The sequence below is a fragment of the Ovis aries genome, chromosome 10 (assembly GCF_016772045.2).
Source record: "Ovis aries strain OAR_USU_Benz2616 breed Rambouillet chromosome 10, ARS-UI_Ramb_v3.0, whole genome shotgun sequence".
Taxonomy (NCBI): Eukaryota; Metazoa; Chordata; class Mammalia; order Artiodactyla; family Bovidae; genus Ovis; species Ovis aries.
The window spans coordinates 20,707,885-20,726,987 of NC_056063.1; the positions used below are offsets into that span (position 1 = coordinate 20,707,885).

Genomic DNA, 19,103 nt, shown 5'->3' on the forward strand with positions numbered 1-19,103 from the left:
AAAAAGCAGAGACATTACTTTGCTGACAAAGGTCCATCTAGTCAAAGCTATGGTTTTTCCAGTAGTCATGTGTGGATGTGAGAGTTGGACTATAAAGAAAGCATAGCGCTGAAGAATTGATGCATTTGAACTGTGGTGTTGGAGAAGACTCTTGAAAGTCCCTTGGACTGCAAGGAGATCCAACCGGTCAATCCTTAATTAAATCAGTCCTGAATATTCATTGGAAGGACTGATGTTGAAGCTGAAGCTCCAATCCTTTGGCCACCTGATACAAAGAACTGACTCATTGGAAAAGACCCTGATGCTGGGAAAGACTGAAGGCAGGAGGAGAAGGGGATGACAGGATGAGATGGTTGGATGGCAACACCAACTCGATGGACATGAGTTTGAGTGAGCTCCAGGAGTTGGTGATGGACAGGGATGCCTGGTGTCCTCCAGTCCATGGGGCCACAAAGAGTCGGGCACGACTGAGCAACTGAACTGAACTGAACTGAGTGATCTCTTTAGAAAACTCTTTGAATGCTGGGAAGCATGTCATAGTGACAGATACAAATTTTCTGCAATTCTAATTTTTGTTTAAAGTTCAAATTTTTTCATTGGCTACAATACTGTCAGTCTTTCCCTTTAAGTGACAGATTCACTGCATTGATGTTCTGTCAAATACTCAAGTCTGAATAACCATAGTCCATAGTGATGTTTTCAGGTGAAAATCCGAGTAAAGGGCAGCTAGTTCTGCTCACAACTCAGATAGTTACGCAATGCGTTTCCTTGAGCCTCAGCAACAGCAGAAGTGCTTTAGCCACGCTTCACTTTCATCACACAGAACATTGAACCGACTTGCACTCAGGGTCAAGATTTAAATAAAAGTAATTGTTTTGCTGCTTGGTCCAGGAAATCCTTAAGTAAACTGACGTTTTTATAACGGCTTGTCCATGCAGTGAAGAACACAGTGACCACTGGGCAGTTCGCCGGCACCATCGTGACTGGTGCTGAAAAGCCAGCAGTTTTCCCCACCTTTGCACTGGAGTCATCAGTGCAAATGTCAGCACAGTGAAAATGCAGACAGCACGATAGCATTATTATGAAAGTAGTTTGAAGTTTGTGGACCCCCTGCAAGGGTACTGGGGCCTCCCAGGGACCACCAACCACAGCTTGAAAACCTTCGAAATAACAACATCGAGGAATAGTGTTATTTAAACACTTAGCCACATCTTATTTTTGCACTCAACATGTTTCCCAGTAGTTTAAGAGCTGATGGGTTCTCATTGAGTACTTAGGCCCATTTTCCAAAACTCCTGTTTTGTATTTATATCAATTTAATTTGCAGTAAACACTGAGTAATGAAACTGACTTAAAATTCAAAATTGTGCTTTCTCCTCATGTACCTTGTTTTCTCATATTCTCCCCCTGTCCTGAATCTTTACTCTGTTTTCTAGTGTGGTTTAGTCAAGTTTTGTTCCTTAGTTTAATCATGTTTCCCCTTATCTGGAAGCTGCTGTGATAACCAGTATAATTAGGGCATGAGAGCAGTGAGGCTACTAAGCCATGTATATCTGAGGAGCAGAAATGGTTCTAGTCACCCCCAGGAAGGCCCTGGAAGTGTTCAGGGAGGCACCTTTAAAGGCCTTCCCCCCATTTAGGGCGACTGTTCCCCTGTTTCCCATTAAGAACCTGACTTGACTGGTGAATTAATCCTCACCTTGGCTCTCTGGGAGGCTCTGGGGGTGCTGTTACTGGCTCAGGTTGGCAGATGTAGAATGAAGCTCGTGGTGGTGGTTGGCTTTCATTGTAAACTGTTTTGCTGTCTCTTCTCAAATACTTTAAGTCCCCCTTGAAATAGCCCATGAGGCACTCAGATATTCCTCCCCTATATTTTAGATATGATCTTTCTCTATTTAATTAAGAAAAATACCACTGAGCAACTAACATTTTCACTTGGGACTTCCCTGGTGGCTCAGATGGTAAAGAAACTGCCTGCAGTGCAAGAGATTCAGGTTCGATCCCTGGGTCAGGAAGATTCCCCTGGAGAAGGAAATGGCAACCCACTCTAATATTCTTGCCTGGAGAATTCTGTGGACAGAGGAGCCCGGTGGGTGATAGTCATGGGGGTCACAAAGAGTCAGACACAATTAAGTGACTAGCACTTCCACTTTCATTCACTTTTGAAATGGTGACCTATTTTTTTTTTAAATATACAATTTATTTTACGATCAGTAAAAAATAATTCTTCTGTCTAGCTCTCCCAGCTGTTACTGACTTTATGTTCAAACAAACTTCTTATTTCAGAACCTTTTTGTGTATACATGGTAAAGAAAAGGAAAATGAAACAGTAGTTTATTATGAAATGATTCTGTCATGACTGCATAGTTCATTACATATAAGTAAATCATTGTTTTAAAGTAGTTAAATATTTAACACTTCGGGTGATCACAGAAGAAAATAGACTAAGCTAGGAATCTGAAGCCAGTGAGACTTGGGAAGCCTGTGGATTATTCTTACTATCTCGGAAAAAGAGAATATTTAAACTGAAGCCTTTCTTGCCACTTGTCAGTGGATCCCCAGTGCTTTCAAGAGCTTTCTAAAGGGAGCTGAGAGTCAGTTCTGGAGCTTGTCCCCATAGAGGGAGTTCTTGGGTGGAACAGATGGCTTGGAACTTAGTTTAAAGTTCCAGCTATGAAATTATGTATCTTTTTCTCTCTTTTCTTAAAAATAATGTATGAGTCTGTTGACTGGAGTGCTTGCCTCCTGACTGACTTACAGTCTTTTCAGGGGAAGTTTCAGCCCCTGGATCAAGTTGTGATGGATGACATGTTCCCGGATTGCATCTTGTTGCTGAAACTTCCTGAACTTGAGAAGTTACTTCGCCACGTGACAGAGGAGAAAGGTATAGCATGTGGCCTGTGAAGTCAGGCTTATGGCTGCTGGGGAAACTGGCCGGTCTGAGAGCACAGCAGCTGGAAGGCCTGCGGAATGTGATGCTTATTCGTGTGGGTTATAGGAAGAGTTCTGGCTCAGATTCCCTTCCATTTGTCGGTATTCTTCCTCTACTGCACTGCTTGTTCCGTCTGTGAGGTTTGGACCAGTGAAATATGGTGGCCTGTGTCCTGCAGGGCCAGGGTTCACGAGGCTCAGGCTTTAGTTCGTTCTTTGAACGAGGCTGTGACTTTGCGTAAGTCCCTCAACTGCTTTTTGCCTTGGGTTTCCATGTGCAAAACTTGCATAAAAGCTATGCCTTTATTGATTCAGGAAACATTTATTGAGCACCTACTAAGATGCATATATTAAGCACTAGAGCCAGGCTCTAGGGATAGTCGTAAGTAAAATACTGGCCTTCATCTTACTTTGCTTTGACTCTGATGGAGACAAATGACAAGTTAGGGCAACAGCAGTAGAGTGTAAGGGAAGTGAAAACTGGGTTTTGCAGGGATGCACCGTATAGAAGTTGATGATATATCTGCTTTGAAAATGAAAACACATGGTCAGGTGAAGCAATGTTTTTATTGAAAAATTTAAAAATAATGGAAAACTCAGAGTAAAAAACTACAAATACTGTTTGTCCCCAACCCCAATAATCAACCACTCTTAATATTTTGTTATGTTTGCTTTAAATCTCAGGGAAATAATTTCTTTAGGAAAAACCTGGTCATCTGATTGCAGGATCTGATGGCCTACAAGAAAAATTAAAAATGTATTTGCTACATAGTTTTGAGTAAATCATTCAAACTTTTCAGCATCCACGATGTGCCAGATGAAGGGTGTGAAGGGTTAAGAGTACTCCTCATATTCTACTATACATTATAATTAGTCCCCTTCAGAATTGTTCTAAGTCATAAAATGAAGCTTTCCTTCTCTTAGCTTTAGATTGTTGAGATCTCTAATGACCAGCATATGAACATTGTTTAGGTATTACAATTAATAGTTTCTACCACAAAGAGATACTTCAGGAATTAAATGAAATAATACAAGTAAATCAGTGCCCAGAGAATGCTGGGTGCACAGTAAATGTTAGTGTCATTAAGGCTTCTAACTAGAGATTTTTAATTCTTTCCTAGTGTTTAAGTACTGCTGCTAAGTCCCTTCAGTCGTGTCCGACTCTGTGCGACCCCATAGACGGCAGCCCACCAGGCTCCCCCGTCCCTGGGATTCTCCAGGCAAGAACACTGCTTCCCAGGTGGCTCAGATGGTAAAGAATCTGTCTGTAGTTCAAGAGACCTGGGTTCCATCCCTGGGTTGGACATATCTGTTAGAGAAGAACATGGCAACTCATTCCAGTGTTCTTGCCTGGAGAATTCCATGTACAGAGGAGCTTGGCAGGCTACAGTCCATGGGATGACAAAGAGTCTGACACAGCTGAGCAACTGAGCATGCACGCTCACATATAGTAAATGACCAGTACACACTTGTTTGATGGTCCATTGATTAATATATAGTCAAGTGGTTTGAGTGGGAGAATGAGGATAATCAGACAATAATAAAAATGTCTGAAAATGAAGGTGTTAGTGACCCGGCTGTGTCCGACTTGCCTGGTGGCTCAGATAGTAAAGAATCTGCTTGAAATGCAGGAAACCTGAGTTCAGTCCCTGAGTTGGGAAGATCCCCTGGAGGAGGGAATAGCAGTCTACTCCAGTATTCTTGCCTGGAGAATTCTGCCAACAGAAGAGCATGGTGAGCAACAGTCATGAGATGCAAAAAGTCAGACATGAACTGAGCAACTAACACTTAAGCCTGCTAGGTTTATGAGAACCTTCACCCCTTGCCTTCTCCCCACTGGATAAACCCAGCCCCAGTTGCTTGTATCCTGAATGGTGATGGTGGTGGCTTTAGTTAGCACTGTTCACTTTATTAGTGAAGGAAATGATGTGTCTCTGCTAGCTCTGGGGCTCAATATGTTTCTTGCCAAAAAAGCTCCCATTCAGTGGAGAGTTGACAGGGGAAAGGACTAATAAAGGGTTATGAACTTCGTCTTGAGTGTAATGCTCTGTTTCATATTGCAAGCAAAAGCTGCTCTGCATTGTCAGATAGGATTAACAGGAAGAGCCAGGAAAACTTACCTGATTAAAATAGCCCAAGCACCGTTGCCAAGTTTCTATTCCCAGGAGGCAAGAGGAAAAAAAAGAGACCATATGAGTTTCTCAGTTGTGGAAAACATTTAGAAAGTAGATGTGAAAATGTGCTCCAGGCAGTTTGTTCAACAATACATCAGGGAAATTCAAGTTTGAGAACCGATTACCCAATTGCTGAACATGTTATTTGATTGTGGACTCCTTTTTATTCCATCTTTATTTTGTAAACCCAGTCTTTCCAGATGTTCAAGACCAGTTTTACAGGCACCGGACAAATTAGGGAAAGAAACCTTTCCAGGATATGTACGTGTTATCTAACTCACAAACTCTTGCAAATATTAAGTTTAGGACACAATAGAATAGAAGGAGAAGATAATAAGAAGAGGTGGTAAGAATACACAGAAGAACTATACAAAAAAGATCTTCATGACCTAGATAACCATGATGGTGTGATCACTCATCCAGAGCCAGACATCTTGGAATGCAAGGTCAAGTGAGCCTTAGGAAACATCACTACAAACAAAACTAGTGGAGGTGATAGAATTCCAGTTGAGCTATTTCAAATCCTAAAAGATGATGCTGTGAAAGTGCTGCACTCAATATGCCAGCAAATATAGGAAACTCAGCAGTGGCCACAGGACTGGAAAGGGTCAGTTTTCATTCCAGTCCCAAAGAAAGGCAATGCCAAAGAATGCTCAAACTACTGCACAATTGCATTCATCTCACGTGCCAGCAAAGTAATGCTCAAAATTCTCCAAGCCAAGCTTCAACAGTATGTGAACCGTGAACCTCCAGATGTTCAAGCTGGTTTTAGGAAAGGCAGCGGAACCAGAGATCAAATTGCCAACATCAAAGCCTTTGACCGTGTGGATCAGAATAAACTGTGGAAAATTCTTCAAGAGATGGGAATACCAGACCACTTGACCTGCCTCCTGAGAAATCTGTATGCAGGTCAAGAAGCAACAGTTAGAACTGGACATGGAACAACAGACTGGTTCGAAATCAGGAAAGGAGTACATCAAGGCTGCATATTGTCACCCTGCTTATTTAACTTATATACAGAGTACATCATGCGAAATGCGTGGCTGGATAAAGTACAAGATGGAATCAAGATTGCTGGGAGAAATATCCATAACCTCAGATATGCTGATGACACCGTTCTTAAAGAAGAACTAAAGAGCCTCTTGATGAGCGTGAAAGAGGAGAGTGAAAAAGTTTCTTAGAAAACTAAGATCATGGCATCTAGTGCAGTCACTTCATGGCAAATAGATGGGGAAAACAATGGAAACAGTGACAGACTTAATTTTTGGGGGCTCCAAAATCACTGCAGATGGTGACTGCAGCCATGAAATTAAAAGGCCCTTGCTCTTTGGAAGGAAAGCTGTGATCAACCTAGAGAGCATATTAAAAAGCAGAGACAGTACTTTGCCAACAAGTGTCTGTCTAGTGAAAGCTATGGTTTTTCCAGAAGTCATGTATGGATGTGAGAGTTGGACTATAAAGAAAGCTGGGTGCAAAGAATTGTTGCTTTTGAACTGTGGTGTTGAAGAATACTCTTGAGAGTCCCTTGGACTGCAAGGAGATACACCAGTCCATCCTAAAGGAAATCAGTCCAAAATACTCATTGAAGGGACTGATGCTGAAGCTGAAGCTCCAATACTTTGGTCACCTGATGCAAAGAACTGACTCATTGAAAAAGACCTTGATGCTGGGAAAGATTGAAGGCAGGAGGAGAAGGGGACGACAGAGGATGAGATGGTTGGATGGCATCACTAACTCGATGGACATGAGTTTGAGTAAACTCCAGGAGTTGGCGTGGGACAGGGAGGCCTGGCGTGCTTCAGTCCACGGGGTCCCAAAGAGTCAGACGTGACTGAATGGCTGAATTGAACTGACAGAACATACTGTGGTAATTTTCATAATCGTGGACAATCTGTGGCCTTCATGAATATTTTAAACCACTTTGCTTATCAAAATAGGTAAATTTTAAAATTAAGTGGTAGTTTATGTACTTCGTCCTTGTATAGCATTCTGGGGTATTCAAGTTGGATATTTCTTAGTGATCATCTTGTCCAGGGAATGTTTAATTCAAAATAAATTTGCAGCTTAAAAACTTAGGAAAAAAAAAAAAAAGCTCTAGGCCCACCTGGCTTCATTAAGTGAATTCTATGATACTTGAAGGAAAAAATAATACTCAAAAGAAATAATGATACTTAGATTATTTTAGAAATTAAATGAGAAAGGCATATTTCCCAACTAATTTTATGAAAGCAGAGTGGCTAAAAGAAAACTATAATTTAGTATTCTTTATGATCATAGACTGAAAAATACTTTAAAAATATAGCAAATTAACTGTGTAAAAAGGATAGTATGTTAAAACCAAGTGAGGTTTATCATAGGAGTGCAGAGTTGGTTGAACATTAGAAAATCAATCAGTATGATTCACCATATTTATGCATAACAAAAGAAAAACTGTATGATCATCTCAACAGATGTAGGAAAAGCCCTTAACAAAATTCAGTCATTATATAAATTCTCAGCACATTAGAGATAGAAAGGAACCTCCTCATTCTTTTAAAGGACATCCATGATAAACGTAAGCTAATATCATACTTCACTGTGAAAGACTGAACGCACTTTTTCCCTAAGATTGGGACAAGATAAGGATGTCAGTCCTCTCCGCGTCTACTCACCAACGTGGTGGACGTCCTAGTGGTTTTGATAAGAACAAAATTTAAGATATATAGCTTAGAAAGTAATAGTGAATTGTCTTTTTGCATCAACAATATGGGTCATGTATATAAAAAGCTCAAAAGAATTTACCAAAAAAAAAATCACTGGAACCAATAAACAAGTTCCCAGGATATAAGGTCAATATACAGAAATCAATTCTGTTTCTGTATATTAGCAGTGAACAATTGGACAGTGGAATAAAAGCATGCCATTTGTAATATTAAAAAATCATGAGGTTGTAGGGATAAAGGTAGCATAATATATGCAAGACCAGTACACTGAACAACGGTAAAACATTGCAAAGAAAAATTAAAGAATTAAATAAATAGATATACCATGTTCATGAGTTGGAAGACTCAGTATTGTTAAGATGACCATCTTCTCCAAAGTCATCTCTAGATTTAATGCAATGCCTCTCAAGCCTTTTTTTTTTTGTAAAATTCGATAAGCTGATTCTAGAATTTATAAAACTGTGCAGAGAATCTGTAGTAGTCAAAACAATTTTGAAAAAGAAGAACAAGTTGGAAAACTTATACAACCTGATTCAAGACTTACCGTAAAACTACAACAGACAAGAAAGTATGGCACTGGAACAAGGATAAAGAGAGAGTTACATGGAGCCAAGCAGAATAGAAGCGGACCGACATTTGTGTAGCCAGTTGTTTTCTTCAGTGGTGTCAAGACAATTCAGTGGGAGAAAAGATAATCTTTTCAACATATGACCTGGAAAAATTGGGTATCCATGTGAAAAACAACATTGACTCTTAGCTCAGAATCATACACAAAAATTAACTTGAAATGGATTAATAACTTAAATGCAAAAAATGAAAACTACTGAATTTCTAGAAAAAGTCATAGAAGAAAACCTTTGTGACCTTGAGGACAGGCAAAGATTTCATAGAACACAAAAGCCACTAACCATTAAAAAAATTGTAGATTACATTTCAGTAAAACTAATATCTTCTCTTTTCTGAAAGATACCATTAAGAAAAAAAAAAGACAAACTACAGTTGAAAGAAAATAGTTACATGACAAAAATCTGATAGTGTATGTGTGTATATGTGTGTGTGTGTATCCCAAATGTATAAAGACCTCTTAACACACTGATAAAATGATATCCTGGCTTCCCAGGTGACTCTAGTGGCAAAGAACCTACCTGCCAATGCAGGAGATATAAGAGACATGGGTTTGATCCCCGGGTTGGGAAGATCCCCTGGAGGAGGGCATGGCAACCCACTCCAGTATTCTTGCCTGGAGAATCCCATGGACAGAGGAGCCTGGCAGTCTGCAGTCCATAAGGTCGCAATGAACACCAAATCCATGGCTTCTCAGACACCATCCAGGTTGAGAAGGAATCCAGTGCTCCTGTTTACCAGCTCAGTGACTTTGGACAATTTATTTTAACTTCACTCAAACTTAGTTTTTTAAGGTGGAGACAAATAGTAGTTTCCACCTGAGATCTATTCTGAGCATTCAGTGAGAAAACGTGTGAAGAACTTAGCACAGGCTTGAAGATGTGATGTTATTATCACTAATGAGCTACTTCATTTTTTCTTAAATAACATGAAGGACTTGCCATGTGCCAGATGTTGTGCATCCCCTCATTTGATAGGTGACTGGGGGTGTAGGAGCCCCAGCAGTACCGCTCAGAGCCTCGTCTCCTCTTCTGAACCAGCATTCTGGAGGGAAGGGGGCTGCAAGGGGCTCAGACAGTGAGCAAGAGGAAGGAAAGCTGTGGCAGGTTGTAGATCATCCTTTCACGAAATTTGGAGGCAGAGGCAAGAGACGAGCGAGCGGCAGAGTCAAGGTGGGATTCTTGGATGGGAGCCTCTAGGGAGATTGTCTCAGGCAACGGTCGGAAGGTCTGAGAGTCAGCAGCACACGTGTTCTGAGTGGTGGCCATGTGCTCTTAGAAGCAGCCCTCCTTTTGTACAAAGAAATACTGCATCAGCTCCAGGGAGGCTGAGTCTAGCCTCACCTGCCTTGGTTCCCCAGCAGGCCATTTGCAGCCCCTCCTTTTCATTATTCCAGTGGCACGTCCTGCGGACATGGGTGCAGAGGGCCAGCCCTGACTCTGTCCGCCTCCTAGTTAGTGCCCGCAGTGTTGACAACCACAGGCTGAGATGGGGAGGACACAGCAAGAGCTGGCTGAGGCCAGCCCCTCCCCGTACACACCGTCTCACTGAAACTCCAGCAGTTTAACTGTCTGCAGAAAACCACCCCTGAGTAAGCAGTTTCCGTTTCCCACCATGATTACGGAGGAAAGAGAAAGCATCTTTACAGAGGAAAGAAAAAGGCGAGCTTGCATCTGGCCTTAGGAATCCCAGTGGTCCTGAAGCTAACTCCTGCGTGGAGGCGGGAGGGAAGAGCTGCCCCTGCTGATGGCACAGAAAGCAAGAAACCCCGTGAACGAGGTGTTACCGAGGAAATAACGGCTTAATGTCATATACCATATATATGCTATACGTGACATTAAGCCGTTAGATTACATAAAGCTAGCTGGATTGTGAGAAGAGGAAGTATAATTTATAGGAGATGAAACTTTTATCCCCATAAAGGGCCAAATTGAACCTATCGTAAATCTAAATTCCCCTGAAATAGCTATGGCTATATTGGTAATACATTAAAAGATAAATCTTTTCTTCTTTCTCCACCAGTCCCACCAGAACAGTTCTAAGTAGTTAACACAATTCTTTTCCTGAATGTATGCAATGAACTTCTTAGGCACCTGCATTTAGCTTCAGTTTTTTTTCTTGGGATTTCCATTTTTATTTTAGAAAAGAAATCTTTCATTGAAAACATTGGGGTGATCTTGAAATTATTCAGAAAAATGAAGATGGCTTAGTGTGTTAATTTGCTGAGTTTTTAAAATGACCTTTTCAGACAATAACTAGATTTACTGTGGTGACCATTTCAGAGGATGTGTAAATATCAAATCACTATACCTGAAACCAATACAATATTGTTTGTCAATTATATTCAGTTAAAAAGTTACCTTTCCTCCAGATTTATCGGTACAGTTGTTTTCAGTTTTATTAAGAAATAATTGACATACGTCACTGTGTAGGTTTATATTGTACAGAATGATAGTTCGATTTACATATATTTTGAAATGACTATCACAGTAGATTTAGTTAACATCCACCATCTCATATAGATACAATGAAGAGAAAAAAGTTTCTCCTTGTGATGAGAACTATTTGTATAATTTAATAATTTTCTTTAATTCTCACTCATTTAATGTGAGTGAGAACCTGAGGTGTCCCAGTTCTATTTAGGAATTTTTTTTTTCCCAGTGTCTGAAGAATGCTCTCAGGGTTATTAATTGAGTTTTTTAAGAATATAAAGTGTTACTTATTTTTTGGCTGCACCTTGCAACTTGTGGAATCTTAACTTCCCCAACCGGGGATTGAACCAGGGCCCTCACAATGAAAGCACAGAGTCCTCATCACTGGACCACCAGGGAATTCCTTGAAATTTTTAAACTGTTACCTTGTATATGAAATAGCCTTATGAGTTTATTTTTTGCTTAACCTACTGCACTGTCTTTTTTTTCTTTTAATTTAATGCAGAAGTAGACAAGAAGAAATATTACAAGTACAGCAAAGAGAAGACATTAAAATGGCTAGAAAAAAAGGTACAGTACCTCTCAGTGCCTTGTGGCAGAAAGAGTTTAATGTTCCTTTTTAAAAATGTTTAGAGAGAAGGTAGTAAGCCTGACCCCAAAAACCATCTTGAAAGTCCACCTACAAGAGAGAAGCTATACAAAAATCTCCCAAGTGCAAGAAGAATCTTTGACTTTCCACTGCTCCTAACTCAGGTAGCTCTGGACTTAGCTTGATGTGCTTGCTCCCATTTCCCCGTGATGCTCACCACTGAATAAAGAAGTCCTTGCTAGTTGCTGGTATAGACTTGAGTCTTCCAAGCCAGGTAATAGCAGGGCCACGTGTACTCTCTGTCAGTCCTGCAGCCATCTCAAAGGTGACATTGCTCACACACGACCTGCAGGGGACCAGGCAGACGGGGTTCAGATTTAGCATCTAGATGCTGAAGACGAGTCTTATTCCAGGCAAGCCCTACTCAATATAAGATCTCTTGCAGTGTTTTTCCAATCAATTTAGTGGATCACAACCAGTATTTCTCTCGGAATGGAATGGAATAGAATGGTCTAAGGATATCGCTTGCTTTCGCAGTGATAAAGAATCTCAGCAGACCAGATCTGTGGATGACAAAGGTTTTGCAAGCTTTGTGGATATCAGTTCTAGCAGTGATTCCGAAGCCTCTCTTCTGTCTTGTACATGAACACCATGTTTGTCACGTCATGTTAATGGGCACCTTGGGAGCCTGGGAACATGGAAAGGAACCTTGCAGTATTAATCAGGCTCCTTTGTGCGAAGTAGGGAAAAGGTTTAAAAAGTGCCTGTGTGTCACTCTTCACTTGCATCATCAGTAGTCTTTGCATTTGTGGGATTCTGTATAGATGAAGAATGAGGAGTGCTGAGCAGAAACTGGGCATTTAGCTTTTGCTCTTAGCAAACGATAATGACATGAAATAGAGAAGTGAAGTTTATATTTATTGTGTTTCCTTTCTTAAATTTCTAAACTTTCTAAAGTGAGAAATTTATATTATTTATTCTCCTTAGAAAGTCATAAAATACAAGTTTTGTGCCATCTTCTGTCTTAAGGGCCTAACATCCATTAACTCATTTAGTCCTCACAGCAGTCCTGTGAGATCGGCGCTATCTTTCTTTCCCTTTCATAGGTGGAGGCACAGAGAGGTTCAGTAAGCAGTCTGTGGTCACAGAGCAAACCCAAGCAGCCTGCCTCCAGAATCAGTGCTTCTCGCACGGTGTAGGCCTTAGGCAGTCCCCGTACCGAGCTCAGCCTGCAGTGTAGTCACTACCCCTCACCCATCTCCAAATATGAAGCCATCTCTTATCTTCTGAAGATATATCTAGATCTGGACTACTTCTTCCTGGACCTTAAATGGATTGAGGTCATGGGTTTAGAAAGTCTGGAAAGTCAGGGTGTCTAAAGTTAGTTGAAAATATCCTGATATTCCCCCTTTGGTTATTTCGTAGGTTAATCAGACTGTGGCAGCATTAAAAACCAGTAAGGTAAATGTCAGTGCCCGGGTACAGTCTACTGCATTTTTCTCTGGTGGCCAGGTTTCCAGTGACAAGGACGGTAAGTGAATCATTTTTTGTTTTGTTTTGTCTGGAGTGAGTCGCCAATGTGTAAATGCCCGTCTTAGGATTTAAAAACCTTAATGTCTCAGAAACTTCACATTCTTGCCAATGTGTTCTCTTAGATCTCATGGCAGGTGTGCGTTTTATTTCAAAACCAAGTAGTACTTCTGCTGTAGATCACTTCTATCACTAATTGATACTTCAGTCATTCATTCACAAAATCTGTATCTTGCACTAATAGTAATAACAACCCTTGCTATCATTTATTGAGGGTGTGTTGTGTGCCAGGCCGTTTACTAAGTTGCCAGCGTGCACATACTTGCTCATCTGAGCCCCCCTCCAAGTTTCACTTTACAGCGAGTTTCGAGGTGGTGTGCAGAGTCACACAGCTAGTAAATGGCAGAGCTGAACTACTGATGGAGCTCGCCTGGCACTTAAGCCCACACTCATAACCTTTTTGTTGCACTGTTCTTGGGGGCGAGGATTTCCAGAGCTGTTCTATCTGTTTGCATCTTACTCTCCAGAAGCATAAGTCCTACTGTAGGTCTCAATATTTTGATTTTGATGAAAATTTATTCACTGGACAATTAATTCTTTAAGACACATTCTTAAAGGCAAAAGCCTTTCTCATTGTAGTGTCCTCTTACCTTTATATGTGTAGTTGAATAACAACAGCTATCTGATACAATTTACTTTCTGAAATGGTAGGACAGTAATTATCCTGACTTTAAACTCTTAATTCAGTGTTCCCCTGTTCTAAATATACGACTCCAAAACATCTGAGTTTCGTCATTTAAAAAACAAGTACCAAGCAGCCTGTTGGTGATTGGCTATGATGCAGGCAGCCTTTGATGCAGAAACCCACCTCACAGTGCCTTGCACACACAGATGGTGGCTGGCTCCCGCCGTCCTGGGAGTGGTGAGCTGCCCTTGCCGTCTGAGTTAACTAGCTGTCAGTGTCTCTGATAGGCTCCAACAGAAGGAGAGGGAGACTGAGTCAAATGGCTGGCTGGCCGGATAGATGGATAGATCATGGATGATGGATGGGTGGATAAAACCATGGATTTTCAGTAAAGCAGGAGAAGAGATGTTAGTGGTTATTTAGACAGATGTTCTCATCTTAAAAATGAAAACCTGTGGTCTCTGAGAAATAGATCACTTACTCAGGGTCACCCATCCTAGCTAGCAGACCAGGTCGTCTACTCTGAGTCTGGTGGTTTTACCAAACCAGTCTCTAAATCTAAGGGTCTGGGCTTTGCTATATTGCCATTGAGTGTTCTAGCCATCAAGTAAGCTTTATACTCTTCACATTCTTGCCTTGTAGCCATCAAGTAAGCTGTATACTCTTCACATTCTTGCCTTGTAGCCATCAAGTAAGCTTTATACTCTTCACATTCTTGCCTTTTTTAGACCTTTAGCTTGATATGTGCCAGAGGAAGCAAACAGATATGTTGGCTTTCTTATTTGCTGTATGACTCAGGAAGCTCAAACAGGAGCTCTGTATCAATCTAGAGGGGTGAGGTGGGGCGGAAGATCGGAGGGAGGTTCAGCAAGAAGGGGATATATGTATACCTATGGCTGGTTCATGTTCAGGTTTGACGGAAAACAGCAAAAGTCTGTAAAGCAATTATCCTTCAATTAAAAAATTAATTAATTTTTTTTAAAAAAGAAGGGTCCAGTGACAACTTTCAGTTCTCAATGTTGGCAGTGAAAGTCTCTTACTAAACACTTTGAGATCAGGTCATCCAGGCAGCAGTCCCTTTCTAACTGTTGATAATACTGAGGCAGATTGTTATCCTGATGTCAAATGTAGAAAAGGGAAAAAAGATGGAAATGAATATCCCAGCAGCAAGCCTGGGATAATGCTTTTGGTAGTTTATATCCCCTTGTGATTATCCCATCTATTGAGTTTGATTATCCCCTAGTATTCTACAAAAAAAATACTGAATTGAGGAAGAGGGCTTTAAAACAGATTTTCTCTTTTGTAACTGTATTTAATTGATACCAGAGCTTCATTTTAACACTGAAAATCCAGATGCTGTAGATGTCATGATTATACACTCTGCTGAGTTTTGTTTTTTACATTTTTAAGGCGTTTTATTAGTTTGGGATTCCCTGGTGGCTCAGACGGTAAAGCGTCTTCCTGCAGTGTGGGAAACCTGGGTTCAATCCCTGGGTTGGGAAGATCCCCTGGAGAAGGCAATGGCAACCCACTCCAGTACTCTTGCCTGGAAAATCCCACTGACAGAGGAGCCTGGTAGGCTACAGTCCATGTAGTTACAAAAAGATGGACATAACTGAGCAACTTCATCCCATTAGTTTGGGGTTATATGTAACATTCAGCAAGTGCTTAATAGAGACACATTATATATTATTTCTCTTAAATGAGCATACTCATTACTGTTCAGTAATTAGATTTATTTTATATTGAAACCAACCTAGAAAAGATGGCTATTTCATATTTTTACATCTGATGTTTGAACTTTATTTGTATTCAAGGGCCTCAACTAAGAGAAGAACCCTGAATTTGTATCTGTTATTTAGTGGGCATCTATTGTATTATACTTTATTATCTCATCATATCTTCAGTGTCATTGTATAGGGTATCTCATACATCATATCCCCCCACCACTCTGACAGATAGATATGAGCATCCCCGTTTCACACACACACAAAAAAAGCTTAAGTGACTCTCCAAAGCTAGATAGTGCCAGAATTTGAACTCCAGTCAGTTTGACTGTGAAGCAACCATAATTATTACTAAATTTTTTTCTCCATTCTGTTTCTTTCAGAGGATTATGTTTGTTATGCCCATGGTCTGATCTCTGATTATATCCCTAAACAATTAAGTGATGACTTATCTAAATATTTAAAGTAAGTATGGTCCATCTTTAGTCATAATTAAGCATAATTGTGCTTGGTTTCCTAGAGATAGGGTTTCATTATGGCTTAAATAAGGTTTCCCAAATGACTCAAGTGGTAAAGAATCTGCCTGCCAGTGCAGGAGCCACAGGAGACGTGGGTTCGATGCCTGGGAAGATCCCCTGGAGGAGAAAATAGCAGCCCAGTCCAGTGTTCTCGCCTGGAGAATCCCATGGACAGAGGAGCCTGGTGGGCTACAGTCCATGGGATCTCAAAGACTCAGACACGTCTGAGCGCACAAGCAAGTATGGCTCGTCACATCACTTTTTCTGATGGGAGGTTATTCTTGAGTTGCGTCGCAGACTCTGTGGTTTGGAGGTGATTTTTAATGGACAGTTTTTTGATTGGAACAAATTAATTTAATGGATACTGGTTTCAAGAACCCCTGAGTATTACAATTAGAATTAAGGGTTGTTAAAATGTTAGAGGATAAATTGTGTTAAAATTTTATCCCCAGCCAGACTTAACTAATTTGGTTGATGGGATGCAAAGAGTAGATGGCAGAGTAAAATAATTTTGAAAGTTACATTTAAAGGTTGTGTACCATTTTTGTTATTTTATTATTATAATCATTAGCTGTTCCCTAGGTATTTTAATTATGCCCAGCACTTGAAACTCTACTTGAGGCTGAAAAAGATGTGTTTATTTTCTATATTTTAGCAACTACTGTTAAAATTTCATATATGTGATGATCTAATAGCTTTTCCTGATTCTTAGAATAATTTTCTCCTCTGATAAATGGGAATAAAATGACTTTTTAATAGCTATAGTTGCATTTTTAGCAAATTGTATTTTTGGTCCTACTTAAAGAACAGTTAGTGGAATCTGGTTTCTGTAGTATAATATAGTACATTGAAAGCTTGCCCTGAATTGATAAAGATACCCTTCTGTTTACTATTTTCCTGAGTCTCTTTGTACCTGCTTATCTTGTTAGAGACTTGATATCTTTGTATTCCATTATTTTTTTAGATTCTTTTCTGCTGAAATTTTAAAGTTTCAGTTAAAGACTTGAGAGAAGGATGTGTCAGTTAAACTTTTCTTTAATAGAAAAGTAAAGTTCCTGTGACTTTTTGTCAATAGAATAATTTTCACTTTTAAATATATGCTAGATTCGTCATTTATGGTGAAAAAATACATACCAAAATACATATTTATAGAGACTAAAGGAAAGCAATTCCATTGCAACCAGTGACTTCTAATTTTGTTTTTTAAGCTCAGAATTCCAGTACAGAGAATTAAATAGCTAAATGAACATTTTTTCACTTAGAAAAATTTCACTCTTTATAATGAGGTGATTGAACAGTAAGATATATGGAGGTGAAACTATTAGATGAAATCAGGACTTACTAAGTCTTAAGTTGGCCCCGTCATTCTGTTTGCTTGTCTATGAAAAATCACATTTTTATTTTTCACTCCTCAGGCTTCCAGAACCTCCAGCTACAGTGCGAAACCCTCCATCAAAGGTAAGAAACTGACTAAAATATCTTTGGAGCACCTGGAAAAATAGTATACTTTTGCCACATACATTTAGTTTAGTATATGTTAAAGCATCTTAATTCACCTTATGTGGAATCAAGATTATACTGCTCTCCATCAGTATTTTTATTTTCATGGATTTTAGGTGAATCATAAATAAGGTGCTATGAAAATCAAGAAAGAGTTGGTTCTAACTCAATATCTACACTGACATATTAGAGAATCATATTAAAATTAAGTCTTCCTGCGTGAGCTAGATCCTATAATTAACTTCATTAATCATTAGGAAAACTCTATAAATAAAACTCACTTTGCCAAATATAATTGTCATAGGCACAGAGGTACATAGAGCATGATTTTTGCAACACAGAATTCTTTGAGCAAGGATGACCACACTTTACTGTCTATACTCGAAATGATCAACGCAGTTTGTGAATCAGTGAAAAACCTTTCCTCTGCCAGATGTTCTCAAATTGCCACCCACAGCTCCTCTGCCCTGTGGACTCTCAGATACAGGGAGTAGAGAAGCCATTCACAGACCACACCCGAGAGCAAAGAGTAGCATCCCTAAGTCCAGGCCTGATTGCAGACTAGTAAGTGCTGCTCAGACACAGGGAAATAAGCACACGCACCAGCTTATCCGTGAGGCCACCATTCTCCAGCAGGCAAAATGATGAGTACCTTGTGAATGAATGTAATATGGGTGCTAAAGAACTTTCCTTCTTCCCTGCCTTCTAGGTGGCCAACATTCTCAGGATTTTTTGTTGTTGTTGTTGTTTTTCATTTGTATACTGTTTGAAGGTGATGATGGTTCTAAAAACAGTCAATACTTTGACTTTTAGGAAAGGGCATCAAATTTAAAGTGCATCATTGTTAGTTGGGGACCGTTTTTAGCAAATTGTCCAAGGAGGTTCATCTTTTCCTCACTGGAGGAAGCAGTTGGTGTAAGATCTTTATCTTTAGATCTGGGACAGACCCACAGCAGCACCAGGGGACATAAATATAGCTGTCTTGCTCTAACTAAGGTAACAGGCATATTTGTTTCTTTCTTATTTTTCTCCTTCCAAAAGCGAGGCATATTTCTTTCTCTCAAATATCTGTCTTCCTTAGTAACAGAGAGATCTAAAACTGCCCTTGAAGGATTTAGCCTTCGATGCGGTTGCTGGAAGGTAGGTTCTTTTTTTGTTGCACAAAGAGTTCACAGATGAGATTCAGAGGCGAAGTAAGCTCCGTGGGAGAGGGACAGGGTGGGATGATTTGGGAGAATGGCATTGAAACATGTATACTATCATGTAAGAAACGAATCACTAGTCTAGGTTCGATACAGGATACAGGATGCTTGGGGCTGGTACACTGGGATGAACCAGAGAGATGATATGGGGAGGGTGGTGGGAGCGGGGTTCAAAGTTGGGAACTCATGTACACCTGTGGTGGATTCATGTCAATGTATGGCAAAACCAATACAGTATTGTAAAGTAAAAAAATTTTAAAAAAAGTGAAGGGTTTATTGAGCAACAGTGCACTGTCAGGAGGGAGGGAGCCTGGGCAGACTCAGAGGAGCCGCAGCGAGGCCCTTTTGGCAAGCTGGTTATATGGGCTGTGAAGGACTGGGTGGAATATTCACCCAGGGGGAGGGGGTGAGGGGGTGATTTCCTGGTTTTCGTCCCAGCTCCTCCTTGCAGAGAGGAGGAGGAGTTTCCGCCCTTCTGTGGTCTTGCTC

General features: G+C 40.3%; 1 protein-coding gene across 9 annotated transcripts in view; it reads left to right on the forward strand.

Moving 5' to 3' along the window:
* Positions 1-19,103, forward strand: part of RNASEH2B (ribonuclease H2 subunit B) — an 84,404-nt gene that overhangs the window by 29,334 nt on the left and 35,967 nt on the right. For 7 of the 9 annotated variants that reach the window (XR_006060939.2, XM_042254752.2, XM_027973570.3 and 4 more), the window contains 5 exons: positions 2,761-2,884; positions 11,369-11,433; positions 12,878-12,983; positions 15,778-15,859; positions 17,328-17,370. Coding sequence is in view for 8 of the 9 variants with exons in the window: in XM_042254752.2 (XP_042110686.1) it covers positions 2,761-2,884; positions 11,369-11,433; positions 12,878-12,983; positions 15,778-15,859; positions 17,328-17,370 (420 nt within the window). In the remaining variant the exon portion in view is untranslated. The remainder of the gene's footprint in view (positions 1-2,760; positions 2,885-11,368; positions 11,434-12,877; positions 12,984-15,777; positions 15,860-17,327; positions 17,371-19,103) is intronic. The other 2 variants (XM_060394370.1, XM_027973571.3) reach the window with 1 other exon arrangement.